Source organism: Euprymna scolopes, chromosome 14 (genome assembly GCF_053919585.1).
Source record: "Euprymna scolopes isolate OS-2025 chromosome 14, ASM5391958v1, whole genome shotgun sequence".
Taxonomy (NCBI): domain Eukaryota; kingdom Metazoa; phylum Mollusca; class Cephalopoda; order Sepiida; family Sepiolidae; genus Euprymna; species Euprymna scolopes.
In genome coordinates this window covers 110895924-110912115 of record NC_136495.1, presented here as the reverse complement: position 1 = coordinate 110912115, position 16192 = coordinate 110895924, and the positions used below count along the sequence as shown (strand labels likewise).

Sequence of the window (16192 nt, the reverse complement as noted above, 5' to 3'; positions counted from 1 at the left end):
GGTTGCAGGGAAGAGAAAAGGGCATCCCCCATTAAGCCACAAAGTCTATTTTGTACTCTGTCAAGGCAGGATAGGCTGTTTTTAGCAGCTCCTGCCCAGATATGGCAGCAGTATTCCATCCTTGGACGTACTTGGCTTTTATATAGATATTGTTAACATGTAGACTTTTACTACTGAATTTGAGGCAAATAGATGTAAGACAAAGAATACAGTATAATAAAATATATTTCTGTAGGAAATATATTTTATTATACTGTATTATTTGTCTTGCATACAATAAAATTTCTATATTTGAAATTTACCTTTTTCAAATCACAAATTTTAAATTCCTAAATTCTGATATATATATATATATATATATATTAGTGCTGGGTCGATGAATCGGAGGTATCGGAATCGGGGAAAATTGATGCCACTTTTCCGATGCCAAAACGATTCTTTCAATTGCCTTTATTTATTTGATTTTGTTTAAACCAAAATCTTCCATTGCTGGTAATAATGATAAAATACTAAATATTTATTGATTTTAAAATAACAGTAAAGCTAAAATCGATAGATCATCTTCCACAGGTGTATTTTGACGTCTAGGAAAATATCTGCATATTTAACATGCGTTTTTATGAAAATCGGAAGAAATAATAATCTTATAGGGATTTATAAAGAATCGGAATCGGTAATTGTATCGGAATCAGGAATTTAGCACAGAATTGGTAATTGTATTGGAATCAGAAAAATCGTCCCATTACTAATATAAATATATTAATAAAAATTAACAAATATTAATAGAGAAAGGTAATTTGCTTGAAGCGTTGCTGATAAATAGATATGAAAGAGTATAAGAAGGCTATAACAATGCAGAGAACTGGCTGTTGTATTGTCCATTTTTGTCCATACTTTACGCCAATACAACAGCTGGTTCCCTGCATTGCTATAGCCTTCTTATACTCTTTCATATGTAATAAATATCTACTGCATATAAGGCGACCCTCAGATAAGATGAGGGACAAAATTGGATCAAATTTTCATAAATTTATCATAAATTGATTGTATAAGATGACTGCTAAATCACAAAACCATGTTCGTTTAACCTAGGCTAGAGATTGTATCTTATGAAATATTGGTTTTTAAAGATGATTCTTTAACTTTAAGGGTCATCTTATATGCCGAAATATACAGTATATATTAATAGGATAGTGTGTGTGTTATTTATTTTGTGTGTCACACTTACATCCAAGTGACTGTCGTTTAATCGTTATGGACTTCCATTTCTTGTAATAAATAATTTTACCAAGAATTCTTCATAAGTTTTGTTTTCGATTTCAATTATAGCTCATGACACTTAAGTCATTTATTTTTTTTATAAATAATTTTACCAAGAATTCTTCATAAGTTTTGGTTTCAGTTTTGATTATAGCTGATGGCACTTAAATCATCTTTTTTTTTTTTATAATAATTTTATCAAGAATTCTTCATAAGTTTTGGTTTCGATTACAGCTGAAGGAACTCAAGTTATATATATATATATATATATATATATATATATTTTTTTTTTTTTTTTCACAAGTTTTGGTTTTGGTTTCGGTTTCGATTCAAGCAGATTCATCCAAGTCATATAGATATATTTTTTATTTTTGAAATAGCAATTTTATAATATAAAAAAATCGATAGAACATTAACTCTATAATAATATACACAAAACCTGCAAGAATTAAAATATATTTTAGTATACTTTACAATTGAGTTACGCTGGGCATCCCTGCTAGCTTAGATAAACACTTTTGCAGTTTTAATAAAAGAGTTACAATAATATCACTGTCTCGATTTACACTGAATATCTACAGAATGCCAACTTCAATATATTACATGTTCATATGTAGTATATAGTCCCTTGTGGAATTTCCACAGGTCTCACTAGTTATTTTTATATCTACCAATACTAATGTTGCATATTTACACAATCATCAATGTAGGATGTGATAATTACTGCTGGTCAGGAGATTTGCACCCAGTCACAAAATTATACTTGATTTTATAGACTAGCATTCTACCTTTAAGGCCACCAACAATTAACACAAGAATTGAGGGAAATAAAATGACAAATCAGAAAGCATACATGGTAAACAATCATGAGAGTATTCAACGACCAGAAATCAGAATATTGCCTTTATACATATATATATATATATATATATATATATATATATATATATATATATATATATATACTAGCAAAAGTACTCATCGTTGACTGGGTTCAAAAACAGCCTACAGAAAATGGACTCTGATTTATTAAAGTATGATAGGTTATGAAAAAGAAGGGTTATAAAGAGATAGCTTCGAATTTGGGGGTATCAAAACCAAAGCAAAGTATGATGAAAGTAAAAATAAAATAGATAAACCCCATAATTTATTATACCATACCTGTTCACACTGAAACACTTATCACAATATTCTGTAGATCTATATTAAAAATCCTTGTTAAACTTTGTGACATATTTCCATTCTATGGAGGTCAGGCGCGAACGAACACCCCCATAATTTTATTATACCATATTTCTTCAAACTGAAACATAATTATCAAAGTATACTTACGCAGATAGATATGAAAAGTCTTTATTAAAGTTTGTGCCTATTTCCATTCTATGGAGGCCAGGCGTGAACGCAGACCCCACAATTTTATTATACCATCCCTATTTAAGTTAAAACATACTTATCAAAGTATTCTTATGGGCATCTATATTAAAAACACTTGTAAACACTTTTTTTTTTAATTTTTTATTTCCATACTTTGTGGACCATGCGCGAACGCAGACCCCACAATTTTAATGAACCACCATTCTGCCAGATCAAACATACCCATTCCTGTGTCTCAATATCTTCTATCATTATATGTAATCAGTTTTTTAAAATAGTCAATCACATAGGAGCCTATTCGTGACCACACACACACACATTCAGCTTTATATTATAGATATATTAGCACAACACTCATACATGCACACACACACACACACACATATATATATATATATATGGGGAGGGGGTATTTAACTGTATTGCACTATTATCCAAACCTGTATCTCGTAATTTAATGTCCAAAAGAATATAGTTAATAATAAACAATTAAATGAAATATTTTTTTCATAATTCTTACCTGAAAAAAATATTGTTAACAAATAAATTAATTAAAAATAAATTAAATAGTATTTCCTTTTGTGATTGTTATCTTTTTTTCTTTTCATTGTAAAGGTTATTAAAAAAACAAACGAACCTAAAACCACTTATATTGCACAGGAAGACAAGTTGATATGTGAAGCAATTACATGATTGAAATCTTTCTTTGTATTTACATGCAACTTCTTGTGTAGTGATTAATGTGTTGTTCGGTTGCATAGAAGTACTTTAGACAATTAGAATACTTCTGCATATATCTGCGTTTCCTCATTTGCTTCCACCCAGCCTATAGCTTCTGTACATTCATATCTGATCTACCTCTGCATTCCACGTTTAAAAAGGATGTGTCCTCTATAGTATCAGATCTGACCGAATGGTTAATTGTAGGCATCGACCGATTCATATGATCTAAAAAATTTCAACAAAAACCTAACAGCCAGCCATGGTTCTTCCCAGAATGTGCTGTTGCCATCGTGCACAGAAATCACTTTTTCCATAGCTACCAACGTAATAGATGCACTGAGACTAAAGCTGCTTTCAGGATCGCCAGCAACCACTGTAAAAGAGTAATAAAAAATGCAAGAGAGCTATATGCTCAGTCCGTTAAATCCAAAGTAGCTAATCAGCGGCTTGGTTCCCACCAGTTTTGGCAAATAACAAATAGGATCCTGAACAGAAACGTGCGTTCTATCCCAACCATTATCAATGGACCAGATGTCATCTCGTCAGCATCAGACAAGGCCAAACTATTTGCCAAGAACTTTGCGGCAAATTCTACCCTGTGCGACGAAGGCCATCAACTCCCTGTATTCCCTCCTCTAACAGACAACACGCTATGCAACATACAAATATCTGTGCGTGAGGTCGCCAAGCTAATCAAGAACCTTGACTCCAGTAAAGCAACTGGTCCTGACAGTATTCTAATTATATAGTGTTAAAAAAATTACAACCAGAACTTGCCCCCATACTTACAAAACTGTTTAAGCGTTGCCTTAAGGAGAAGTGCTTTCCAACACCCTGGAAAAACTCATCAGTATGCCCTGTATTTAAGAATTCAGGTGATAAGTCATCTCCCTCTCAGTACAGACCAATAAGTCTCCTGTGTGTCATGAGTAAGTTGCTGGAATCCATATTAAATAGAGAAATAGTCAACCACCTCAGCAGAAATAACCTTCTTAGTGACACGCAATATGGTTTCCGCTCTGCAAGATCTACCGCAGATGTGCTAACGGTTATATCTCATAGGATTAGTGAATCTCTCGACAAAGGCTTCTTTTCTAGGGCAATTGCTCTTGACATATCAAAGGCTTTCGACAAGGTATGGCATAAAGGCCTACTTCACAAGATTTCCTGCTACGATATAACTGGAAATGTTTTCTCAATAATTAAATCATTTCTCTCTAATAGGCTCATCATTTTGTCCATCGACCACTACTCTTATGAGTAGTGGTCGATGGACAAAAATCAGAGGCCTGCAGTATTAATGCTGGAGTCCCTCAAGGGTTCATCCTGGGCCCAACTCTCTTCCTGATCTACATCAATGATCTCCCTAAACACATACTTAAATCATTCGTTGACATCTATGCTGATGACACGACCATCTACAGCTGTAAATGACAAAGATCTCTCTGATTCTCTTTTTTTTCTTTTTTTTTTTTTTTTTACATTGAATTCACCACTTATCAAGGCCCAATGGCCACTCGGGGATAAGGGTTATTGTGTGTACAGTAATCAATGGGATAGTGTAGCAATATTATTGGAGAATTGATAAGGTGTCATTACTTAGGGGGGCGGTTCATCAGGAATTTGTTTGCTGATCTCGAGCATGTGGTTCAGTGGGGGAAGACGTGGCTGGTTACCTTTTAATGCATCTAAAACCAAACTCCTTACATCACCAACGCTCTGATACCCATCTGGCATCAATTGAAATGGATGGCTCTCGTCTAGGAGAAGCCCTATGTTTTGACAAGCTTCTGGGCTTGACCTTTACTCCTGATCTGAAATGAAACACGTACATCAAGTCTGTTCCCAAGGTCGCTGGAAAGATGGTGGGATCCTTCTACCGCTCCAGAAGATATCTCACTACTGATGCAATTCTCTATCTATATAAAAGCCAAGTACGTCCAAGGATGGAATACTGCTGCCATATCTGGGCAGGAGCTGCTAAAAACAGCCTATTCTGCCTTGACAGAATACAAAATAGACTTCGTGGTTTAGTGGGGGTGCCCTTTTCTCTTCCCTGCAACCTCTCTCCCACAGAAGAGATGTTGCGAGTCTATCTTTGTTTTATCATTATTTCCATGGCAAGTGCTCGTATGAGCTCCAATCTCTGGTCCCCCCTCGCCAATCTTTTACGAAAAACACCCGTCTAGCTGAAACCACTGTCAAAAATTTCCCCCACTCTTTATCTGTGCCTAAATCAAAACGTAGATTCCATGAACAAAGTTTCTTTCTTAGAACTGCACGCCTGTGGAACTCTGTTCTGTCTGCCTGCTTCCCACCTGACTACAACCTGGATGTCTTCAAGTCCAATGTAAACAAATTCCTAATGAACCACCCCCTTAAGTAGACACTTTATTAAATCTCTACACTAACGTACTGTACATGCAATAACCCTTATCCCTGAGTGGCTTCCGGGCCTTGATAAGTGGTGACCACTGTGTAAAAAAAAAAAAAAAATTAGCACCTTTTGTTGTCAGATCTGCTGTGACAAAACACCATATTGCTATGACTTGGAAGGCCAGATATAAATTTTTATTCAAGACACTATATCTGGCCTCAATCTCTTTTCTGTAATACACACCAGCCCAGCCAACTTGCCTTATATTCTTGTGTTTCCATGCTGATCATCGTCATATCGTATGAATCCAAAGATTTTATTGTTGGCATTGGTTTCTCCGATATTTTTCTAGTCAGAATTATTTCTAGAAAGACAGGTACTTACTGGAGGGATCACGTGAAGGTGATTTTTGTGGAATGAACTGGATTTGAACTTGGAACACCCAGGTCGTCAGTCTGTATCGTTTATCACTTGACCACCGTCATTTCCCCATGTTTTTATGAAACTATTAAATGAAGTTGATATAAATTGTGGAGAAAATATGTCTTTTTAATTGGAATTCTGATGACCGTTTTCTCTTCTTCATCTCTAGAGAAGCTAAACGAACTAATATAGATGCTAATTCAAAATGGACATCTCCAACAAGCATTTCAAACTTACCAACAACCTCTACACATTTATGTCGTTTCACTTCTAATATGTATTTTAGTTTTTAGAAGAATTGTAATCATAATTAAGAAATGTAATACAATTATGTTCCCTGATAAAAACATAAGTAAAAAGTCCACCCATTCTTAGAGAAGTAAGACGCCTAGAATTAATATTACGACAAACATTTGTTTTTTTTTTTGTTTTATTTTATATGCTGGACTCTCGGAGAACAAAAATTTTGAGAATATATAAAAATATTTTTCAATGGAAACATTGTTTTCAAATAACAGGGTTCATTGTTTGAATAGATAAGTTTAAGGTACACCTTGTCAGAGATGATGAAGGTCTATGAAACCATGTAATTTTGGGACAGAAATTTTCTGTGTTTTTGACTGACGAAATTTCAAGCAAGAAAGATGTATCCTTGGTGTCATCCTTAGTGTAACTAGGTTTCTTCCTCTGTCTTTCCGGTATGAAACTAATCTGTTTCTATATGCTTTTTGTAACTGTTTGAAAACTAGTAGGTGATGCCCTTTTTTCCCCTGCAACTTCTTTTCCACAGCAGAGACTTTATGAGTCTGTCTCTGCTCTATCATTATTTTCGTGGCCGATGTTCGACTGAACTCCAATCTATGGTCCCCTTTTGTCAAACTCCCCCCCCCCAAAAAAAAACACTCGACTAGCTACAACCACTATATACGATTTCCACCACTCTCTGTCTGTACCTAACTCTAAACACAGATTCTCTGAACAAAGCTTCTTTCCCAGAACTGCCCGCTGTCTTGGTTCCCGGTTGAATACAACATGGTAGTCTTCTAATCCAATGTAAACAAGTTCCTGTGAAGCCGTCCCCATAAATAGTCCAATTCTATCCAATTTACACCATTAACGATTACTACACTGCCACCTTACATTAATTAACCCTTATCCTTGAGTGGACTTTGGGCCTTGATAAATGGTGACTCCCAAGTAAAACAAAAACCTTTAAGAACTAAATCTCAGCATCCAAGTAATAGTATCTACAGACGAGCAAGGACCTGGGTGTACAGCAATGACACAGGCGTAATAATGCTTTGTACACACAGTTGTGAGCAAAAATGTGACATTTGGAAATGTGTAATACTATCGATGTTACACCTCCACCCCTCCCCCAAATGTTAGTAAAAACAAAAAATATAACAAGTAAAAAAAAAAAAAAATACCAAATAAGTTTATCAAGTGAACAAAGTTATAAGAAATAAGGTTAATGTAAAGATAATAGTTGTTCATGAAGAAACACAAAAGGGAGCTGAAGTGAGATTGTTGGTCAAGGTGTGGCGATGCTTGAGACAAAGATCAATATGGTTAAAGTTAGTTTGCGGTCACGTTTAGTAATAGCAATCAGTTTTTGTGACTGTTTATGATGGTTAGTAACATTTAAAGACAGTTTTAGCTTTGCAACTGTGAGAGTTGAGAACAGTTGCGAGTTGGACAATTAAACGCAGGTGGTATCTCGAAGCCATACGAGATGAGCTGATGGCAACTGAAGAGCACAGCTTCAATGGTAGACGTAAATATAGACCTTGGCGTTCAACATGAATTGGAAAAAATACATTGAGAGTATTGCCAAAGCTGCTGCAGATAAGGTGGGATCTCTCTACTGTGCTAGAAAGTTACTTACACCTGAAAGTATCCTGTACCTCTATAAGGCCACCATTCGCCCATGTATGGAGCACTGTTGACACATTTGGGCTGGTGCATCTGCTACTTGTCTCTCACTCCTGGACAAGGTTCAAAAGAGAGTCACCAACCTAATAGGTCCTGAACTGTCTTCTAGGCTTCAGCCTCTGTCACATCAACGAAATGTTGTATCCCTCTGCCTGTTTTACAAGTACTTTAATGGTGAATGCTCTGACAAACTAAAAGCACTTGTAACCCCTCGACGTAAATACCGCTGACACACCTGACGCCGCTATCCTACCCCTACACAGTAGAGATCCCTAGATGTAAGAAAGCCTTCTACTCCAATAGTTTCTTCCTCAGAACTGCTAGACTATGGAACTCCCTTCCGGGATTCTGCTTTCCCAACTGTACTGACATGCAGAAGTTCAAGTGTAATGTGAACAGACATCTTGCTGCTCATCTCCCTTCATAATATCCCTGCAACTTATATCCCCGATAGTAGCCCCCTACTTGTTTGGAGTGAAAATTGAATAAAAAAGATAAAATAAAAAAAAAGGGGTCAATGGTGTCACATGCACGCACACACACACACACACACACACATACACACACACACACACACACAGTTTGTGTTTTTTGTATTCATTTAATTTTTTTTATATTCGTGAACCCATGCGCACCCCCTCGGTAGTCACTAATGTGAGAGACGATGACATGACCAGAAGAGATGAAATCCACAGCGTGCAATGTTGGAGTAGTGGTTGGCGAAAGGGGAAGAGGTGCGAGCACATAGTCTTATCACAAATCAACCTGTCCATTTGAATAAAAACTTTTGGAACTTTTGTCCAAAGTGAATCTGCAAAGTTTTTACTCACAAAAACTTTAAACAAACAAAAAAAAAAAAACGAAATAATAAAAAAAAAGTTGTATATGCAGAGACCTAACAATTTATTAAGCAACACTTAGTTACATACAATATTATTCTTTTATGTAACTGCTGTCGGGAAGTTCTTTCGATAAAAGATAGATTCCTTATCCCTAACAGGTCAGCATTTAAAACCCTGCTTTAATGCTCCAGACAAAACATAAAGCCACTTGATGTTAGTAGCTAATCATAATGAAGAGCGGAAGGTAGAATCACTTCAAGGCAAATCAAGTCTAAAATGAACACTATCACCATCATTCAATCTTCTGGACTCCAAACAGCCTAGCAAAAAAATAAGCCTTTCAAGAACCCAATAGGGAAGAAAGTGATTACATGACTGGTTGACAAAAAAATGTCTACCCCTAAAATAAATAGAAATGGAATAAACTAGAAATATAATTCTATCCTATTTTGGCACCAATTTCGACGTGTTTGTTCCGTCCAAAATTGGAAACCAGACCAACTTACATGCGAGTGAAAAGATATCTTCCTCTCTTTCTTTCATGCTCTCTCTCTCTCTCTTTTTCTTTCTTTTCACGTTCTCGTCCACATGTACCCAAACGACCTATTTTAGGTGCTCTCATTGACCCCAGCTACGGAGTTTGACATACGTCAGCAAATTAACACTTGAACTCTTTCTGCACTAACAAACCTTCACCAAAATCACAATTTTCAACATGCCGGAGTAACACAGGATAGATTACATATCTTAACTGTATTAACATCAAAACAGGTTATGCTTATTTAATTCTGTTAAATGTTGAAACATTATGTTGAACAACGATGGTGGTAGTAAACCAAATCGTTGAAGAATCACGATCTCGAGTGTTGAGTAATTCTTAACAAAGATGGCGGTGAAGAATCAATGTAGTCACGATGTGTTGAGTAATTCTTTAGAATAAAGATGACGGCATTAGAAGCATCAATGCAGTCACGTTCAGCAGTGGTTCCGTCGTTCAAGATGAAGGTTGGCAGCGAACTGACTTGAATCCAAAATTTGATATTTTTATAATGAGGTTGGATACTTCTCATTGGTTGATTGTCTTAACCGTAGTTATAAATAAGATCGTCCATATCTTGGCGTCATACCCTCGTTAGTCATAAAATTTTAACAAATTCTATGATACAACATATTGTCTACCTTCTTACCAGAAGATCAGACACAACATTAGGTGTGGTTTTGAGAAGCTAGCGCATGTGTATAAATGCACTCTGACCTACAAAATATATCTAAGAGGACCCATTAGCATTCCCTGGTAAGGGCATTTCAAGCAATCTATATATCTATAAAAATTAACATGTCTGTGTACATTTCCCTATGCAATAACTCTGTTAATTTTAAGTCTACAGACTTGAAATTTGATATACAGGGCACTGAGATGGTGGGAAAATCTTTGTAATCCATTTTCGGCCAGAAATTTGGCTGTTAAGGGGTCAAAGTTCAACGATTTGACTTTTGAGAACTCTACCAAACTCTTCTGCCAATTTTGGGTTTAAACACTTGAAATTTTAGATATAATGTATTTGGACATGGATCTAACTTAATAACTTGATTTGAGCCCCAAACAGTAAATGTTAAGGGGGTCATAATAGGGGTCAAAGTTAAAAAAATTGACCGCTTTTTTTTTTTTTTTTTTGCTCAACATACATCTCCAAACACCCGGACAATGCCGGGCTGAAATGCTAGTTAACAATGAACTAACCCTAAACCAGAGAAGACTGAACAGAGCCATATTGGCAGAGATGACCATCTCCAGATGGACATGAAATAAATTGAATGTTTTGGCGACCATTTCCTAATATTTAGCATCAAACACCTCCAAGATGGCAGCCATTAATCAGTCAGCTGTGTTGTGGGCGTGATTGTTGGTCTTGGTCTCGATCTCACCTCAGAAGAAACGGTCAATCGGATTGCAGTAAAATGAGAGAGGCCAAAAGTTTGTCTACTAATTGCGAGGTACATTATTGAGTGGCTTCACCTGGGTTGTTTTCGCCTTGTGTGCAGGAGTGGAGTTCTGCTGGAGCATCTGACAGCAATTTTATCCATACATGGTTTCATCGCACTCTTCGGCATCTTTTGGTAGATTGTTTACATTTTGTGAAGTGTCAGATTTTGCTGCAACACCCGGTATATGAACTTTTCTGTCAACATTTTAAGTAATAGGGGCTCCCTCCCCACACATACACACACAATACACGCTGGCTCCACTCAACTTGACCCTTTCTCCCCAGTTGAATTGTTTAAAAATGAATAACGCCCGGCTTCGGATATTTCTATTTTTTTGTATATGTTTTGAATAGGTTTAAAAGTGTTTATGGTCACACACTTTTAAAAAGACACTTATTTTGAATAAAATTTATATGAGAAATTTGAAAACTTTGAAGTGCCGGAAAAAATGATAAAATCATTTTTATTTACTTTTTTTTGTTGTTGTTGTAAGTCAAATATTTTGCTACTTTTAGCAAAATCAGGGTAGGAAGTCTGGTCCGTGATTTTTTTTTTTTTCCTTCATTTTGGTATTATGGAGGAGGCCATGCCTCAGAGTAGAAGAGAATAGAAATATAGTGTTGCTTCGGTGGTTCCATGTGTGTTTTGCTAGAGTTTTTAGCGGTAAATTTAAAGTAATTAATTTATATTTTAACATGTTTGTTTGTTAATTTTTCTTGTCTAATTTCCTACTTGCGTCCGCTTCTGATGGAAGAAATGCAATAAAATATTTTTATTTTGTTTCAGCGGCCGACAATACAAACTACAAAAGTCATCAGAGTGATTCATCTTACCCTCTGTTTGATTCCGGTAAGTTTCCCATTCTTTTATTCCTAAACACAGTTATTAACAGAACTCTCCCGACTAAATAAAAAGGCTCCACAATCGACAACCCGACTGTTGTTTCCGTAGTCTTCTAGCCATGTCATCATCTCTCACATTGGTGGCTGTCCAGGAAGCACGCATCAGTTCAAAATATTTAAAAAACAAAACCCCAAAAACACAAACTCTGACACATTCTGCAACTAGCAGTTGCACTCTGTGTGTGTGTGACACTATCAACCCTCTACAGGGTGGAACGATAAATTTTTGTCCTAAAGAAAATAAAATTACAGCTTTTTTTTTTTTTTTTTTTTTATAAACTTTTATTGAAAAAATTAATTCAGGTAACTTGATTATGTAGTAGATTGACATCTATTTAATGTAGCTGCCTTCAGCCTCAATCACTGCTTCGATTCAGGTCTGGAACTGGGAGCATACTTTTTTCACAAACGTCGATAAGAGTTCGGCAGATGGTGGCGATCAGGCTGGCTTTAGTGTTGTAGGAGGTCATGTTGATGATCTCAACATATGACCAAAAAAATAGTCCATCGGGTTCAGGTCATAGAAGGGGTAGCGCAGTGAGAGAAGTAGCACTCCTTTTGAAGCCAAGCCTGGGTCTGTTTGGACTTTTGGGCCTCGCAAGGCCACAGGGGAGACAATCAAGCAAAACAAACCCTAAGCAAAATTCATCCCAAAGCAACAAAACTAAAACTGGTTTGACATGACACTTTATATATTTACGTAGACAAATTGGGCAAATTTTATTGGTTTGAAAATATAGGTTCTTTTTTACCAATTGACATAAAATTTTAACCATAGATTAGTATTCATCACAGAGAACCAAAGATATGAGCATTTCAATATTCAATTTGGCTACAAGTACATTTATAACATTTTATAGCTGTAAAAAAGTGCTAAAAATAGGCTCTGGATGATGGATGATCCCCTTAATATGTGACCTTAAAGACAAATGTCACATAGCCCACTACACAATTCAGGTCAGTACCCTTTTTGAGGATGGAAAGATATTGCACCTTTACCAACGTTTCAATCATAGTCAATAGTTTTCCTAGTTTTGCATATGAATTACAAAATATCTAATATTTTCCCAAAACCTCTGGCCTTGATGGAGGGAAGACTAAAACTTGCTGCTATCGTTTCAAATGATCTGAAATAACAGCAAGAGGGACTTGATTCCAAATGTTTCTTATATGTTATATCTCCCCTCTTTGGTTTTCATACATAAAGTAAATTTCACAGTGTATAAGGATTATTTGATATTGGGGATATTCATAATCATACCCTATTTCCAAAAGAGGGGAGATATAACATATGAGAAATATTTGGAATCAAGTCTTCCCGTGCTGTTGAAATAACAGTAAGGGGAGACTTGATTCCAAATATTTCTCATTTGAAACCATAGCAGCAAGTTTCAGTTTCCCCTTCATCAAGGCCAGAGGTTTGGGGGAAATATATATACAAACCTTGTTAAACATAACATAATTTTTCTGCTTGATTAGGCCTTTTTTATTTGTTCGATTTTTCTAACAATCTTTTTAGTGTCAAAATAAAAAAATAAAAAAAAATTAATATAAGTTCTCTATGTATCACAAACGTTTTCTGTTTTTTATCAGATCATCCTTGGGTGACAAAAACAAATCAACAAAAGAAAGGAAAAAGATAATTTTGAAAAAGCAGCACATGAAGTCTGTTAGACATCAAAGAACATGCACCAGTCGGGTCCAAGAAAGGCATTAACAATTTAAATTAGAATCATAGAATAAAATTGTCTTACGTTGATCATTTTAAAATGTTGCTGCTGGTTTCATTCATGCCTAACTTTATTAATTGTAGGTCGTTTGGTTTTAGTAAAGATAGCTTTGAGTATTCTTTACATTTTTTTGTTGCCATGTCTTAAATAAGAAGGGAGAGAGCAGTATTTAACATGCATTTTACTTAATAGCAGAAAAATAATACTTTCTGAAATTAAAGAAATACTCAAACCCATATTTATTATGATGGAACAATTCCAATATTATTCCCAATTCCGATACAATTATCGATTCTGTTCTAAATTCTTGATTTCGCTACAATTACAGATTCTGTTTCTTTTAAAACTCTAAAAAGAGTGGGTTTTTTTTGTTTTTGTTCCATTTGGTTTGCTTAAAATATTTATCATTTTAAAGGATTCATTGCAGTACCAGCAATTGAAAATTTTGTTTTAATTGCAAACAAAAAACAATTTCAATAATTATTAAACAATTAAAATAATTTAGTGTCGGAAAATATGCACTTTTTTTTCCCGATTTCGATACCGATTCTGATTCTCCTAAAAGTTTTGAGTTTTATGATTCCCAATTCCGATTCTAAATAATCATCCCAACACTAATTAAATTCCATCAACCTACATTTAATAACATCATTATATTAATACGATAGCGTGTGTGTTATTTTCTGTGTCATGCTTACATCCGGGTCGTTTAATTGTTATGGACTTCCATTTCTTGTCATAAATAATTTTACCAAGAATTCTTCATAAGTTTTGGTTTCGATTATAGCTGATGGAACTTAAGTCATCTACTTTTTTTATAAATAATTTTACCAAGAATTCTTCATAAGTTTTGGTTTTAGTTATGGCTGAAGGAAGTCAAGTTATATATATACACATATTTTTTTCATAAGTTTTTACTTCGGTTTCGATTCAAACTAATACACTCAAATCATATGGATATATTTTTTATTTTTGAAATCGCAACTTTATAATATATAAAAAAATCGAAAGAACATTAACGCTGTAATAATATATACGAAATCTACAAGAATTAAAATATAATATTTAATCATACTTTACGACCGGGCTTTGCCAGGCATTTGTGCTAGCTTAGATAATACTTTTGCACTTTTAACAAAAGACGTACATTAATATCAGAGAGTCTCCATTTACACTGAACATCTACATAATGCCAACATCAATATATTACATATGGATGAGTCCCCTGTGGAATTTCCACAGGTCCCACTAGTTAGATATTAAATCAGTAGCAATATTTTGAAATGCCTAACACAAACTTTTATTCTCTTCTGATAAAAGAAATGTACCAAATATTTTTTTTTTTTTTTCCAGCAGCCAACAATACAAACTACAAAAGTCATCAGAGTGATCCATTTTACCCTCTGTTTGATTCCAGTAAGTCTTAAAATGCTCCCTTTTCCTCTGATTTAAGTCACATTTTAGTTGATACCATGAAAATAATATATTCTGAAATTATATTGCATTAATGGAACCTGTGGAAATTCCACAGCGGACTCTTTCATATGTAATATATTGATGTTGGCATTCTGTAGATGTTCAGCATAAATGGAGACGCCCTGATATTATATCTTTTGTTAAAAATGCAAAAGTATTTATCTAAGCTAGCAGGGACGCCCCGCGTAGCCTGGTTGTAAATTATGCTTAAATATGATATTTTAATTTATGCAGATTTCGTATATATTATTATAAAGTCAAATTTTTTATCAATTCTTATATATCATAAAGTTGTTATTTCAAAACTAAAAAAATTATATTATATCCATATGACTTGGATGCATTAGCTTGAATCGAAACCAAAACCAAAACTTATGAAAAAAAAATATATATATATATATATATATATATATATATATATATATATATATATATATATATATATATATATATATATATATATATAAACTTGAGTTTTTGGAGCTATAATTTAAATCGAAATCAAAACTTATGAAGAATTTTTGGTAAAATTATTTATAAAAAAATAGATCACTTAAATGCCATCAGCTGTAATCGAAACAAAAACCAAAACTTATGAAGGAAAATATATATATATATATATATAAACTTGAGTTTTTGGAGCTATAATTTAAATCGAAATCAAAACTTATGAAGAATTTTTGGTAAAATTATTTATAAAAAAATAGATCACTTAAATGCCATCAGCTGTAATCGAAACCAAAACTTATGAAGAATTCTTGGTAAAATTATTGATTACAAGAAATAGGTCATAACAATAAAACGACAATCACTCGAAAGAAAAAAAGATGTAAGCATGACACACAAAATAAATAACACACACGCTATCGTATTGATATATAGATTATAGAATTATGATACAGATGTACCTGACAATGGTACTCTTGCTGTTGGACTAAGATATGTATCTGTTCGGTCCTCCCAGGCTTTACTTTCTCTCTCTGAGAAGAGTTAGTTTATTATTGCCTGAGGTGCCTCTACAGGGCTGCTCAGTTATTTTTTGCAGGTCGATTCCAATATTTGTTCTGATTCCGATATAATTACCAATTCCGATATAATTAACACTTCTCATATAATTATCAATTCCCATATAATTAACAATTCTGTTGTAAATATCTGATTCCG

The 16192-nt window shown here is 34.4% G+C and overlaps 1 protein-coding gene across 4 annotated transcripts in view; it reads left to right on the top strand.

Annotated features, from left to right (window-relative positions):
- Positions 1-16192, top strand: part of LOC145293216 (nuclear factor NF-kappa-B p105 subunit-like) — a 204977-nt gene that overhangs the window by 156622 nt on the left and 32163 nt on the right. For 2 of the 4 annotated variants that reach the window (XM_080139755.1, XM_080139753.1), the window contains exons 11-12: positions 11707-11769; positions 14906-14968. In XM_080139755.1, coding sequence (XP_079995881.1) covers positions 11707-11769; positions 14906-14968 — 126 coding nt within the window. The remainder of the gene's footprint in view (positions 1-11706; positions 11770-14905; positions 14969-16192) is intronic. The other 2 variants (XM_080139757.1, XM_080139756.1) reach the window with 1 other exon arrangement.